This window comes from Rhineura floridana, chromosome 3, assembly GCF_030035675.1.
Source record: "Rhineura floridana isolate rRhiFlo1 chromosome 3, rRhiFlo1.hap2, whole genome shotgun sequence".
NCBI classification, from domain to species: Eukaryota; Metazoa; Chordata; class Lepidosauria; order Squamata; family Rhineuridae; genus Rhineura; species Rhineura floridana.
Window position 1 is genome coordinate 214,530,886 of NC_084482.1, and position 14,575 is coordinate 214,545,460.

At 45.4% G+C, this 14,575-nt stretch overlaps 1 protein-coding gene across 3 annotated transcripts in view; it reads left to right on the plus strand.

Annotated features, from left to right (window-relative positions):
* The first annotated feature begins 3,399 nt into the window (after positions 1–3,399).
* Positions 3,400–14,575, plus strand: part of LOC133381551 (zinc finger protein 501-like) — a 110,118-nt gene continuing 98,942 nt past the window's right edge. The window contains exons 1-4 of one of the 3 annotated variants that reach the window (XR_009761693.1): positions 3,400–3,472; positions 7,970–8,051; positions 8,662–8,744; positions 9,896–10,714. Coding sequence is in view for 2 of the 3 variants with exons in the window: in XM_061620799.1 (XP_061476783.1) it covers positions 8,730–8,744 (15 nt within the window). In the remaining variant the exon portion in view is untranslated. Of the gene's footprint in view, positions 3,473–7,581; positions 7,628–7,969; positions 8,052–8,661; positions 8,745–9,895; positions 10,715–14,575 lie in introns of those variants that run through there. The other 2 variants (XM_061620799.1, XM_061620800.1) reach the window with 2 other exon arrangements.

Genomic DNA, 14,575 nt, shown 5'->3' on the forward strand with positions numbered 1-14,575 from the left:
CTGTCGGCTCATTACTCACCAGCAACAGTTGTGAATCAGACAGCCCCAGAGTAATAAAAGCCTTCGCTTTCTCATCTTTCTTCGTCCACGCTGCTGAAGGAGCTGCCGGAGGGGGGTTTTCTACAACATCATTCAAATCTTCTTTAATCAGAACTGCTCTCATTCTCCATTTCCAGCTGGAGTAGTTTACAGCATTCAGTCTCTCCATCGGCATCCCGGATAACAGGTTTACAGCCATGTTGTCCACTCTTACTTGCCTCTTTCTTGCACTTTCTTTTCTCTGCAGCAACGGCACTTGAACCCCTTACTTTGTATGATAAGCTGGGCCCATAACCCCTGTCGGTGTGTGCGTATAGAGATCATACAAGTAAGTAATTCAAGTGTCGCATAGAACAGTAAATAAGCCAGGCCAGGCAAGTTTCTTGTAAGAGTCTTTACTGACAAAAACACAAAACGCAGTTCTCTCTCCAAAACGACTTTTCCCCCACACCAGAGCTTCTGCAAGTTCCTTCCTTATCTACTTGCCCACCAGCTGCTGACCTTGGCAAACCTGGCGCTCTGTTCTTCTCTGCTTAACCCTTTTGCTTCAGGTTTCCTTCTCTCTACTAAAAACCCTGTCTGTGAGTCTCATAGCATGCTTTACTGAACAACAGTAACTGCCACAGCCAAATGGTTAAGAATTGGCCTTATGACATAATGTGTACTGGCTGGTCTCTACAGAATTCCAAACACCATTTCAGACTTAAGGCTGCCATCTATTATCCCAAAGGCAGCCAAAGTAGCATCCTCCAGATATTGTACTAAAACTCCCATGAGCTCTATCCTGCTTGGCCAGCAATCACAATAAAGTCCAAAAACTTGACTGCATCTGTTTAATTACCTCTCGATTAGACTACTGCAATGCGCTCTACGTGGGGTTACCCTTGAAAACAGTCCGGAAACTACAACTGGTGCAGAATGCGGCGGCACGCCTGCTTGCAAGCAGCCGCCCCCGTGATCACATCGTGCCGGTGTTATTTCATCTACATTGGCTTCCAGTTGTTTTCCGGGCCCAATTCAAGGTGTTGGTCTTAACCTTTAAATCCCTATACGGTCTCGGCCCAGTTTACCTGAAGGAGCACCTCCAGTACCACCAACTAAGATCATCAACTAAGTACCACCAGATCAGCCACACAGGGCCTTCTCTCCGTCCCACCAACAAAAACAGCTAGGTTGGTGGGGACTAGAGAGAGGGCATTCTCAGTGGCGGCCCCCACTCTCTGGAACTCCCTCCCTTCGATCTTCGCCATGCCCCTTCCCTAGATACATTTCGCCGAGCCTTAAAAACATGGCTCTTTGGACAGGCCTTTGGGGTCCCCGGAGTGGGCTAATTTCTTTATATTGTTTTAAAATTGTCTATTGATGGCCCTGTACTGCCGCTTTTTAAAATGGTTATTGTTGACTGCACTGTATTTTATTATGTATTGTATTATCATGTATTGTTGAATTTAATGTTGTACGTCGCCTAGAGTGGTTTCGGCCAGATAGGCGACACAAAAATTAAATTTATTTATTTATTTATTTATTTATATGCATGGAAATGGAAATGGACTGCCTTCAAGTTGATTCCGACTTATGGCTACCCTATGAATAGGGATTTCATGGTAAGCGGTATTCAGAGGCGGTTTACCATCTAAGGCTAGTACTCCCCACCTGGCTAGGGCCTGCTCAGCTTGCCACAGCTGCACAAGCCAGTCCCTTCCTTGTCCGCAACTGCCAGCTGGGGGAAACGGCTCCTTGCTCCCACAAGATGCAGTAATGGCCACCAGCTTGGATGGCTTTAAAAGAAGATTAGACAAATTCATGGAGGACAGGGCTATCAATGGCTACTAGCCATGATGGCTGTGCTCTGCCACCCTAGTCAGAGGCAGCATGCTTCTGAAAACCAGTTGCCGGAAGCCTCAGGAGGGGAGAGTGTTCTTGCACTCAGGTCCTGCTTCCGGGCTTCCCCCAGGCACCTGGTTGGCCATTGTGAGAACAGGATGCTGGACTAGATGCGCCACTGGCCTGATCCAGCAGGCTCTTCTTATGTTCTTATGTTCTTGCGACTATGCACCTTGCCCACAGGTGGCAGGGCACATAACCCCTGAGCCACTCACTGTGGGGGTGATCTTTAGCTGGCCCTTGACATCCAGGAGACACGAGCGGGGATTTGAACTCATAGACTCTGGACTCCCAGCCAGGCTCTCCTCCCCACTGTGCTATACCATCTGTTGCATGAGCATACAGTTAACATACAACTGACTTCATAGCACCATGCAGATAATAACTGGCTCATTCTGCATTAGCATAGCTGCTGCAAGCACTCTTAGTTCATTTTTACAAGATAGTTCAACATGCTATCTTGTTCATTAAAAAAATTCGTTCATTCCTGACTTTACCTCTTACCACTTCTCCAGGCTGTAAAAAATAAAATAAAACACCTTCCACTTTCCTCTTTTGTATCTTTAATTCAGTTGTTGTTGTTAATGTGCCTTCAAGTCATTTTCAACTTATGGTGACCCTATGAATCAGCGACCCCAATAGCATCTGTCATAAACCACCCTGTTCAGATCTTGCAAGTTCAGGTCTGTGGCTTCCTTTATGGAATCAATCCATCTCTTGTTTGGTCTTCCTCTTTTTCTACTCCCTTCTGTTTTTCCCAGTATTATTGTCTTTTCTAATGAATCATGTCTTCTCATTATGTGTCCAAAGTATATGTGTCCAAAGTCAGAGGAACGCAATGGTAAACCACCTCTGAATACCTCTTACCATGAAAACCCTATTCATAGGGTCACCATAAGTCGGGATCGACTTGAAGGCATTCCATTTCCATTTTCCATCCATACTCCCTAAGAAAAAGGAATGACCTTGTCACTTCAGCTGGACCTCTTTTAGGTAAGATTTCTATTTTAATTTCCAATCAGAAATTTTTTTTGAATGGTATGCTGCACGCACGCGTGGTTGATACAATGTATCATGCTTCATGATGTCACTAGGGCCCGCCCCCATTTTCTCAGGTTTTTGGATGGTTCCGACCTGGCAACCCTAGGTGGTCCACTGTGAGAACAGGAGGCTGGACTCTAGCTGGGCCAGTGGCCTCATCCAGCAGGCTCGCCTTAAGTTGTTCTTTTTCATGTAAACTTTTCCTGGACAGTGTTTTTATTAAATATTAAATAAGATTTTTATTTTATTTTTTAAACACAGTTCAGAAAGTTGCTGACCCCCTCGGCCCTCTGTGAGAAACAGCCAAGGGGCTTCAGCCGTTGTGCTCTTTAATGGTTAATAACGACAACAAAAAAAGCAGCAATTCCTAGAGCAGAAGGGAGGTTGCCATAGAGAACTTCCCTTTCCTGTCCCGCCTACCAGAAAGAAATGCAGGGAGTGAGCTGTCCATCTCTTTCTACTTGCGGAGGTGTGGGAGGGGCTGCAAAGAGGGATACCCGAGAACAAGGTGCACTATTTCGGTCGGTCGGTCGGTGGGTGAGGAGGAGGGGAATTTGGAAGAAAGCGAGACCCCCTTTTAGGAGCCCCCCTCCATCAGGGGACCCCCAGGGTTTGAGGGTGCAATCCTGCCCCACGGATCCCAGCTCTGCCCTCCTGCCGGGTCCCTTCTGTTTGGAGTATTCCTGGGAAATCCCCAAGGAGACAGTCCCGAGCTAGACGGATCCATGGTTTGACTCGGTGTAAGGCAGATTCTTCATGTTCCTTGTTTCCCTTCTTTATTTATTAAATTTATTTATTTATTAAATTTCTATTCCACTTGATCTACCCCTCCTTTGTCTTTGCTTTCCTGTACCAAATCTGGAAGTTCAGGCCCACTTCCCTCAGGGAATAAGGTAACTTGCAACACCTGTGCATCCCTGGTATGGTAAGGCTTCAACATATTTACATGAACCACTTTGGTTTTGTTTAATTGGTCTGTGGTGATTACATACGTCACTGTGTCAAGCCTTTCTCTGATGGTATATGGTCCTTCCCAGTTAGCCTGTAATTTGTCATGTTTCCTGGGTATGAACGCCATAACCATATCTCCCACATCATACACACGTTCCCTGGCTGTTCTGTCATACCAGTAATGTTGCTTCTGCTGAGCTTGACTCAAATTCTCTTTCACCACTTCCATCATTTGTTTCACTGGTTCACATTCACCCTTTCTCTCAGCAGGCATCCACAGTCTATATAAAATCCCATTCTCACACACAACTTGATTCCTCAGTTTGTCAGTGAAAGGAATCTTTTGGGTCAGAGCTTGTTCCTTTATCTGCTTCAAACTTATATCTTTATGCAGCTCTTCCCTGAATTGCTCTGCTTCTTCCCCAGAGACCACTTGATACAGTTTGTCTCCTTCAGCAGGCCTGCTAGTGGTTGCTATGGTGACCTGAGGCTGGTTAACAGATTCCACCCTGTTTGTTTCAGCCCCCCTTAATATGGCTTCTTTTTCTCTGCCAATTTGCTGTCTGGTCACTACATATATCTTTCCTTGGGCTCCCATTACCCATTTCCTTGGGCTCTTCCCAGTATTACTGGTTCTTGTTGCTGGGCATTAATGCCTACTTTATATCGGCCCTCTCGGCCTCTCCAAGTCATATCCACCAGGGCCACAGGCAAACTTTCTGGTTGACCCCTCACTCCTTGGATAGTCACAGTTTCCTGAGGTAATATTACCTCAGATTTTATTAAATCTGGCCTCAGTAATGTCTGAGCGGCACCAGTATCAAGCAATGCCCAATAATTTGCCCCTTGTACACTCACTTCCTCTCTCAGACTTGAATCAAGGTCTGTTACTTCTGTCTAGTTTATCTGGCAGAACTGAACCTTTTTCGCTGTTTCTAAAGCCTTGGGCTCTATTTTCACTGCCCTTGTCTGAGCAGGATTACTAATGGGGTTGGCAACCTCACATTGAAAACGTAGGTGCCCCAGTCTACCACATTTGTAGCATAATTTCTCCTCACTTTTAGGGTACACAGATCCACTCTGGGGTGTCCTGTGCCCTTCAGATTTTACTGGAGGACTCACTCGCTGTGGTACCACATCCCTTCTGCCAGCGTTATATGGTCTGGGTTTAAAATCTCTTGATGTTTTCCCCACCCAGCCAGTTCTGTTGGAGGCGAAGTGATCCGCCATCTCTGCGGCCTCCTGCACAGATGTAGGGGAACGGTCTTTGACCAGGAGCCTTATTTCTGGTGGTAACTGATGGTATAATTGATCCAGTATCATGAGGCTTTTCACCTCTTCCATTGACTGAGCTTTGGCACTACTCATCCACTTTCCAAATATATCCATCAATTTTGCTCCCAGTTCCACAAAAGACCTCCCTGCTTGGATCTGACAGTTTCTGAAAAGCTTTCTAAAATAGTCAGGTCCCAGTCTGAATCTTTTGTACACTGCTTCTTTGAATTCAGCATAGGTGACGGGCCTGTCTGAGGGGAAATATTGGTATACCTCAGCCAATTCCCCTTTAATCAGGTTTGATAAATACTGCATGTATTTATCTTCTGGTAGCCCCCACAACTGAGCTGCTTTTTCAAAGGTTGTGAGATAAATTTGAGGATCTTGACCAGGCTCATAGACAGCAAAGTCCTTTGGAGTATTTTTTATTTTTGCTCCATCTCTGTCTTTCCTTGTCTCCTCAGAGTGAAATTTCTCTCTATCAAATTTTAACTTTTCTACTTGTAATTCAGCATCCAATGCTCGTTGCTTCTCCCTCTCCTCAAACCCCAATCTCATTTTCTCAGTTTCCAACTCTTGCTGTTTATCTTTTTCCTCAGCCTCAAAGACCCGCTGCTTTTCTTTCTCATCAGCCTCCCTCCTCAATCTCTCAGCTTCCATCTTCAATCTCTCAGCTTCCAACTCCCTCTGCTTGTCTTTTTCCTCAGCCTCCCATCTTAACTTCTCTCTCAAGTACTCTATATAAGCGGGATTAGTTAAATATCCTTCTGGGGTCTCTTCCCTGACAGGTTGTTTTTGCTGGGCAGTTGCAAATCCTATAAGTGCTACCCTCAATTGATCTACCCCTTTACCCTCGTGAGGTAAATTGAATGTTATGCACTTCTCCACCAGCTCCTCTCTTTTCATTTTTATATATTCAGCCATGGTGTTTGAGTTCACTCACTCTTTGCCACACACTCTTTGCAAGTCACTCTCACAAGTAATCTTGTTTTGTTATTTCTGTTTGCCACACCACTGTTAGGGATTGTCTAGTATTCGTATCTCACTGCTACAGCCAACACCTGTGACGTAGTCTCCTTTGTCACCACGTGTCTTTGGGATTCTCTTTGGTTTGTATCTGGATTCTCTGTTGTTCGTATCCCACCGCTACTGCCACCACATGTGAGGCGTCCTTCCCTGGCTCTCCCTGTCAGGTTCCTACCTGCGCGTGGTTACTGCCTGTCTCTAGGCACCACCAGGGACTCCACCAGTCCGGACTGTCCTCTCTTATGGTTTCTCTCCCCGCTCTAGCACAGATCTCAACAGATCCCCCTGCTAGGCAACCACCAGTCACGTCCTAATACTAGTATTCCCAGAGACTCTGAATACTGGTATTGTTATTCTCTTCACCGCTGCCACCATTTGTTACAGTTTCCCTTCAGCCTTGGTCATTACCTTACCCTCCCTTCTGGTCTGTGAAACCCCAGCCAAGGATCAGGCCTTTGGTAAACCAAATTAAGTATTTATTACAGATAACAAAGCTAACAAGATTAACAAGATTTCTTCTTAAGTCACATAAGGATATGGTTTTACTCAATACTAATCCGAACTCCACCGCCCACCTTCTTCACGCTCTCCTGGCAAACAACTCTCTCAAACCCACCAAACAACCCACTCTTTCTCTTCTCCCCCCAGATTCCACTCTCACTCTTCCTTTTATACATTCAGCCATTTTAAACACTCAGCCAATCATCTAGCATTCTACTGCCCATTCACTCCCCCTCCTCTTTCACTCCACTTACCATGTATCTTCTAAACAACCAACACTTACCATATATACATTAATATAGGAACATCACAGTAGCCTCTTCCCCTTGCCCAAATCTCCTCCCATTAAAACAGCCCCTTGCCTTTCAAGCCAATAAAAAGACCTCTCCCCTCCCTCTGTGAGTTGAGACTTTTCCAAATATTGGTCATCATCAGTTTTTGTGGTGCTGGTTGCGGCCTTTCCTGAAAGCAGCCGTAGAAAAAGACTCCTGAAGGAGACCTGGGTCCTTTTTGCTCTCAGCTGTTGAACAAGCATAGTTGTCAACAGCACCTGGATTTGGGAGGGGCAGAGAACAATCTCAGGCTGAGAGAGGGACGAGGAAGGGTTAGGGAGTCTCTTCCATTGCAAAGGAAGGAGAAGCAGCGGTCAAAGTGGAAGGGGCATCCTTTTTTATATATCATTTTAAAAGAATAATGATTTTAAATATATAGCTGAGAGGTGAGGTGTAGGGGCCAGAAGCAGCTGAGGATTTTAGGGATGCGGGGGTGGGGAGAAACAGGCTACCAAGTAAAGCTCAAGAGAGGAGAGAAAAGAGGTTTGCTGAATACGGAAGGGAAAGGGGGATTCAGGAGGGATGTTCTTCCCTTCAATGAAATGGCCATATAGGTCAGCAGAGATAACATGGCAGAGGTAAGCTGGTGGAGTTTAGATGGGCCATTGTAGGATTCAGGATCAGTTACATTCTGGTTAATTGTCACATAGCATGTTCTTCCTCTGTGTAGAGTTGGGTTTAAAAGGTGAAGATGCATATGTTACTCTATTTTGTTGTTCTATATAATCATTATTTAAATTGTCTGTTCCATATTGGATTCATTCAAATGTGACGTGCTGTTGATTTCTGTTTGGTCACCACTCCCTGCCTGTTGTGGCAATGCAAGAACCTTGTTTTAAATGTTGACATGAACGGTTGGATGAAATAGGGCTTTGTACTGGTTAGGTAATAACTGGGCCTCTCTTTTTTTTCCTTCATAGGCTGTGAAAAGGAATCGGAGTGACAGTCTGGGTCCTTCCCTCTTGACCTGGAGGGAAAATGGCCACCATGCAGCCAGCTCAGGTAGGAGAAAGATCATTGGGGAGATGCATTGGGGAACAGCAGGAGGGGGTCCATCCTCAGCACAGGGGGACTAGTTGTACAGGGCCTTGTCTTTAACCCCCTTTACTTCTGGGGCTTCCTCTGAGGAAGTCTGTTGCCTCCACTGAGGTTTTCCCATGAAACTTTGAACACGTCCTATGAAGAGTGCTGCTGAATCAGGCCCAAGGCCGTCTGGTCCAGTATCACAGTGCCCAAGCAGATGCCGCTGGGAAGCCCTCAGGCAGAACCTGAGAGCAACAACCCTCTTCCAGAGATTCCCAGGAACTGCTGTTCAGTAGTATACTGCCTCCAACAGTGGACATCATAGCTAGGAGTCGTAGATGGCCTTTTCCTCCATGAATTTGTCTTATCTTCATTTAATGCCATCCAGGTTGGTGGCCATGACTGTGTGTTGTGGTGGTGAATCCCAGAGTTTAATTCTGTGCTGTGCTGTTGATTTCTTTTTGGTCACCACCCCCTGCCTGTTGTGGCAAGTCAAGGACCTCAGTTTAAATGTTGACATGAGCGGTTGGACAAAATAGGGGTGTGTACTAATTTAGTAATAACTGGGCCACTTTTTTTTCCTTCATAGGCTGTGAAATGGCATCGGAGTGACATTCTAGGTCCTTCCCCCTTGACCCTGGAGGGAAAATAGCCACCATGCAGCCAGCTCAGGTAGGAGAAAGATCATTGGGGAGACGCATTGGGGAACAGCCGGAGTGGGTCCGTCCTCCGCACAGAGGGACTAGTTGCAGGGGGGGCTGTCTCTTACCTCTTTTACTTCTGGGCTTCCTCTAAGGGAGTCTGTTGTCTACACTGAGAACCCAAGACCGTCTGGTCCAGTGCCCAAGCAGATGCCTCTGGGAAGCCCACAGGGGGAACCTGAGCGCAACAGCCCTCTTCCAGGGATTCCCAGGAACTGCTGTTCAGTAGTATACTGCCTCTGACAGTGGATGTCGTACGTAGGCCTCAAGGCTAGGAGTCGCAGATGGCCTTTTCCTCCATGATTTTGTCTAATCTTCATTTAATGCCATCCAGGTTGGTGGCCATGACTGCATGTTGTGATGGTGCATCCCAGAGTTTAACTCTGTGCTGTGTGAAGAAGCGCTTGCTTTTATTTTTCCAGAAGCTGCCAACATTTAGCTTTACTGGATGGCCCTCAATCATCATATCAGAGAGGGAGAAAAACTTTTCTCTGTCCATTTTCTCCATACCTTGCATAATTATATACATGTCTATCATATCTTTCCTTATTCATGTTTGTTAGGAACAATAAACCTCCAAATGTTGTTCTAACTCCTTGATCATTTTGGTTGCCCCTTTCTACACCTTTTTACACCTTTACAATACCCTTTTTGAGGAGAGGCAACCAGAACCGCCCATGGTATTCTAAGAACAAAAGCCATATGTGGTTCTGCTTCACAAAGGCTTCTTCTTAGATATATTTGGTAATTCTGTCATTAATAATGGTTTCGAGTAGTTTTCCCAGAAGAGTATTCAGCTAACCTGCCTCTTAATTATATGGATCCCCTTTGCATCCCCTTTAAGAAAAATCTGATTCCATTGGAGACTCAACACTCATCAAATATGGAAGGCAATCTGAGGGACAAGTTACATATTTTTGTGAGAAGATCAGCAATTTTACATTTGAGTCCTTTAAAAGAACTTTATCCTTACGTAAATGCCATCTCAATGAAGTAATTTGTGAACACGGAAGGAACAATCCCCATTTGCCACATCTCTCTTCGGATTCTGAGTGGAGGGGTGATAATTTCCACACTTTTCCTTGGAGTGTTTATGAGCAAAGTATTGTGTTCATATTCCAGGGTCTGGCGACCTTTGAGGAGGTGGCCTTGCATTGCACCTAAGCGGAATGACTCCCACTGGATCCAGGCCAGAGAGCCATTTACAAGGAGGTCATGGCAGACGTTCATGAGATGATAACCTCCCTGGGTAAGGATCCCAATTAGATTACTTCAGGGGTATTGATGGACTTAGCCTGGACATTAGAAGAAGAGCCCTGCTGGATCAGGCCAGAGGCACCATCTAATCTAGGATTCTGTTCTCATGGTGGCCATCCAGATGCCTTTGGGAAGCCACAAGCAAGACATGACTGCAACCGCACTCCCCCCGCTTGGGACTTCCATACTGCCTTGGAGACTGGAGGCAATACAGGCATAATAGCAAATGGGCACATGTGCTGTGACTTATTTATCTCAAGTCGGGTGTCTTATTGGGAGTGTGTGGGTGGGGCTTGCCATGTCATTCAGAGTACATAGTACTAAGGTGGAGTGACCCAGGAGCTGTAAGCGGGGAGGTGTAGGTTGGGGCTGTGCGGAGCACTTGAATAGCTCTGGAAATTTGCCCCCACAGCCTCGAACCCCCCATTGCCTTGATCCTCCCCCTCTGCCTCGAGGTAGGTGACAATGACACCACAGCTGAGAGGCCAGGTACGTAGCCCTCCCCCTCCAAGCTCCCTGCATCTGGATAGGCCAATTGACTGGCTCTCTTTAGGGCAGATTCATGTGTGTATACATGTTTTTGTTCCTGAAACAACATCTGAGTTAGAAACATAAGCACATCTCCTTGCTGGAAGGAGATGGCGGTGAAGACCTCTTTGTCCGTGGCTTAGCAGAAGAGGAGAGATGAGCAGGTAGATCAGCCTTTCCCAACCAGTGTGCCTCCAGATGTTGTTGGACCACAACTCCCATCAGCCTCAGCCAGCTTTGCGAATGGTCAGGAAAGATGGGAATTGTGGTCCAACAACATCTGGAGGCACACTGGTTGGGAAAGGCTGAGGTAGATGCTCAAAAGGGTGATGGGACCCCTCTGTCTCTGGGAATTAAGACTAAATTGGCAGAAAACTAAATGGTTGAATTTGATGGTCTTGTTACCTTGCACAGGCATTCTCACACTTTCTGTGCTTAGTTCTTGCTTGACAGACCTGAAAATTACTGAAGCCCACCAGTCTCAAGATGGTGGTGCAGGGCAGAGCCAGTCATAAAATGGTGGCAGATGGAAGCAAAATATGACATAATCAGCTGGGAATTACTGACATTTTCTACTAATATCTAGCCCATCTTTGGTATCTACTTAGCAACATCATTTGCCTTGTGGCAAGGAGTTCCATAGCTCATGGTTCCTCCAGGTGAGTCCAGACATTTGTCTGTAGATTTTGTGACATACTGTACTCCCCATTTTAGGCAGAATTTGCTGATTCAGAGGCTCCAGGTGGAGAAGGTTTATTCTTTTATACTTTCCCCCTCCCACATTTGCCCATCTTCTGTAATTTCTTCTCCCATTCCCTTCTCACACTCTATGTCATTTGATGGGCAAGATGCATTTCCATGTACTTCGTACCTTTGAGTTCTAACTCAGTCCTTTCATATACTGTAACCTAAGTAAGTTTATACCTTCAAGGTCAGGGTAGAATGTCAGCCTGGCACAACCACTGGCTCCCTTCTTCTGAACTTCATCTCCTAGTGTGGTTAATATATTAGTTAATACTTGGATCCATTCCAATCTGGTTTCAGGACTAGCCGTGGCACTGAAACTGCCTTGGTTGCCCTGGTTGATGACATCCGTCGGGAGATAGATAAAGGGGAGTGTGGCCCTGCTCGTTCTTGATCTCTCAGTGACCTTTGATAATGTTGACCATGGTATTCTTTTGGAGGGTCTCCGGGAGGTGGGAATTGGGGACACTATGTTTCATTGGTTCTGCTCATTCCTCCAGGGACACTTTCAAAAAGTAGTTGTGGGAGGCTACTGTTCAGCAGTACGGGAGCTATCCTATGGTGTTCCCTGCAGAGATCAGCAGAGGGCGCCCTATTGGTAGTTCCACCACCCTCAGAAGGTTGGGGTGGTGCCCTTTGGGAGGGCATTCTCTGGCAGCCCCTAAGTGGTGGAACTCTCTCCCACTGAGGTGTGTCCAGCAACTTTGCTGTAAAGCTTTAGGTGAATGTTGAAGACACACCTCTTTACCCTGCCCCTTGATGCTTCAGACATGTATTTTTAGGACCGGCCCTATTTTGTGATTTTAGGTTTGATACTGGCAAGGCCAGCCCCCTTTCTTGTGAATGCACAGGCTGAATGGTTCTTACTTTCTCCCTTTACCTATATCTACTCAGAGTTCTTATATGTTGAACGTTAGTTCACCTGAGCTCGCAGGTGAACCTACTTCCTAGAGTAGGTGGGTTATGGATAGAGACCCCACGCAAGGATTCTTGGGTCTTTGGAAGTACCAGAAATACTTTAATTGGGTGTCAGACTTCAGACAGCAGAATATTCTTATAATATGCTATTCATTAATATCTTGCACACTACAAATATTAAATGCACTCTAAGTGGCTTTGCCATCATAGCAGAAACAGAAAATAAGAATGCAGATCAGCAGGACAGAAGCTGCTGTATATACTCATTTAACGTCAAAGTATAAGACTTTGAAGATATACACTTACAGATTAGAGTATATGAAAGGGCTGAGGTAGTACTCAAGATCTTGTTACAGAGACAAAGGTACAAACTACACAGAATTACATCTTGCCCGTCATGTGACATAGATGGACTACATCATGCCTGCAGATGTTCAACAATATCTCCAAATGGAGGTGCGTCCTGGGCATAATGTGGCTTGGCATAATGTGGCTGGGAGCTGTTAGCTATAGGGCGGTTTAGAAATGTAATTAAATAATTAATTAAATAAAAATAAATAAATATGCTTTCTTATCAGCAAGTACTGTCTGCTTTTCTGGTAGCTCTAGCCTCAATGTTCCTCCAATAACTCGCAGGCGCAATATCTCTCAAAGAACACCACAAAACTGCCTTCAATGGTGTTCCGGCAGCTGCCTAGAGTGTTATCAATGTTTACAAATTCTGTGTGAGCATTGGCTGCCTTCCCAGAAATATTATTTCTCTACACTCTGTTATAGAGCTCTCGTAGAGGACTCTTTTCTTTACACAGAAGGGAGGCAAATAAACCCTTTGAAAGAACATTGTGCAATTTGTGCGTAAGCAACGACTACAATAATATGCACCTTTTAAGTCTGCATGGGGCTGGGCCCATTACAGGTTGTTGTTTCATTGTTTTTAATGTTGTATTTTAAAATGGTTGTAACCCACCCTGGGACCTTTTTGGGAGAAGACTGAGCCAAAGTAGGAATTGAGCACTTCTGCCTTTTCTTTGTCATCTGTTATCATTTTGCCATCCTCATTTAGTAGCTGCGCCACGATTTCTTTTCTCTGTCTTTTACTATGGACATACCTGAAGAAAGCTTTTTTGTTGCTTTTAGCATCCCTCGCTAGCCTCAGCTCATTCTCAGCTTTAGCCTTCCTGACGCCATCTCTGCAATTCCGTTGTACCTGCCTGTACTCTTCCTTTGTGGCCTGGCCTTCTTTCCACTTCCTGTATGTGCCCTTTTTTGTTTTCAGGTCAGCTCTAAGCTTTTTGTGAAGCCACACTGGCTTCTTCTGCTGTTTCCCCCCTTTTTTCCTTGTTGGAATTGCTTGCCATTGTGCTTTTAGAATTTCCTTTTTTAGAAACAAAAGAGGAAGAGTAGAAAAAGAGGAAGGCCGAACGAGATGGATTGATTCCATAAAGGAAGCCACTGACCTGAACTTACAAGACCTGAACAGATGCTCTTGGGGTAGCTGATTCATAGGGTCGCCATAAGTTGTAATCGAGAGAATTGGCAAGGATAAATTAAAGTAGAATGTGACATCATTTGAAGCTAGAGGGGGGAGCTGAGGGGATTTTTATATATATATACATATAGGAGAATATATTTTCCTAGAAAAGTATAGGGTCTTAATAAAACAGAGAAGTAGCAGGCCAGCTAAGTGATCTTCAGCCTTGTTCCGAACTGGTATGCATGGTAACCATGGTAACTAGCTCAAGGAAAAGATAAGAAGGAAGAGGACTGGAACAGAACATTCCCTTTTCAAGGGCTTGATAAGAATTAAGGCTGTAATAGAGAACTGCGCTGGTATGAAAGTTGCTGTGAATGTTTTAATTGGCTTTAATGCTTAGCTAATGCTTGGTTGGAGACTCGTGATTCGTTAATGCTAATTTCTTTGTCCTGAAATGTATAAAACTCCAGGCATGCAGCACCATGTTGCAGAGGTTCACCAACATCATGGGAGTCTGACCGTGCTTGCGTTTCCTTTTAATAAAGGCCTAGTTTTTGCTGCAAGCCTGTTCTTCAGGACCCCCAGTCCAGCGAATCCCTAAATTCCCCGTCACCAGGTCAAGCCTTCACAACAGCACAACCATATCTACTCAGAAGTCAGCCCTATTGAGTTCTATGGGGCTTAGTCCCTTAGTAAGCGTGTTTAGAACTGCAGCCTTCAGGGTCATCCATCTTTACTCCTGAGTGCTCTCATCTAACATCTCCACAATACTGGGCACCTTTCGTCCTACAGTGGCTTTCTGGTGACTGACCTGGCCTGAGGACACTTAAATCCTTCTTGCCAGAAGCAGTGAAGAGAGATAAGGAGTGATGTTTAGTCGC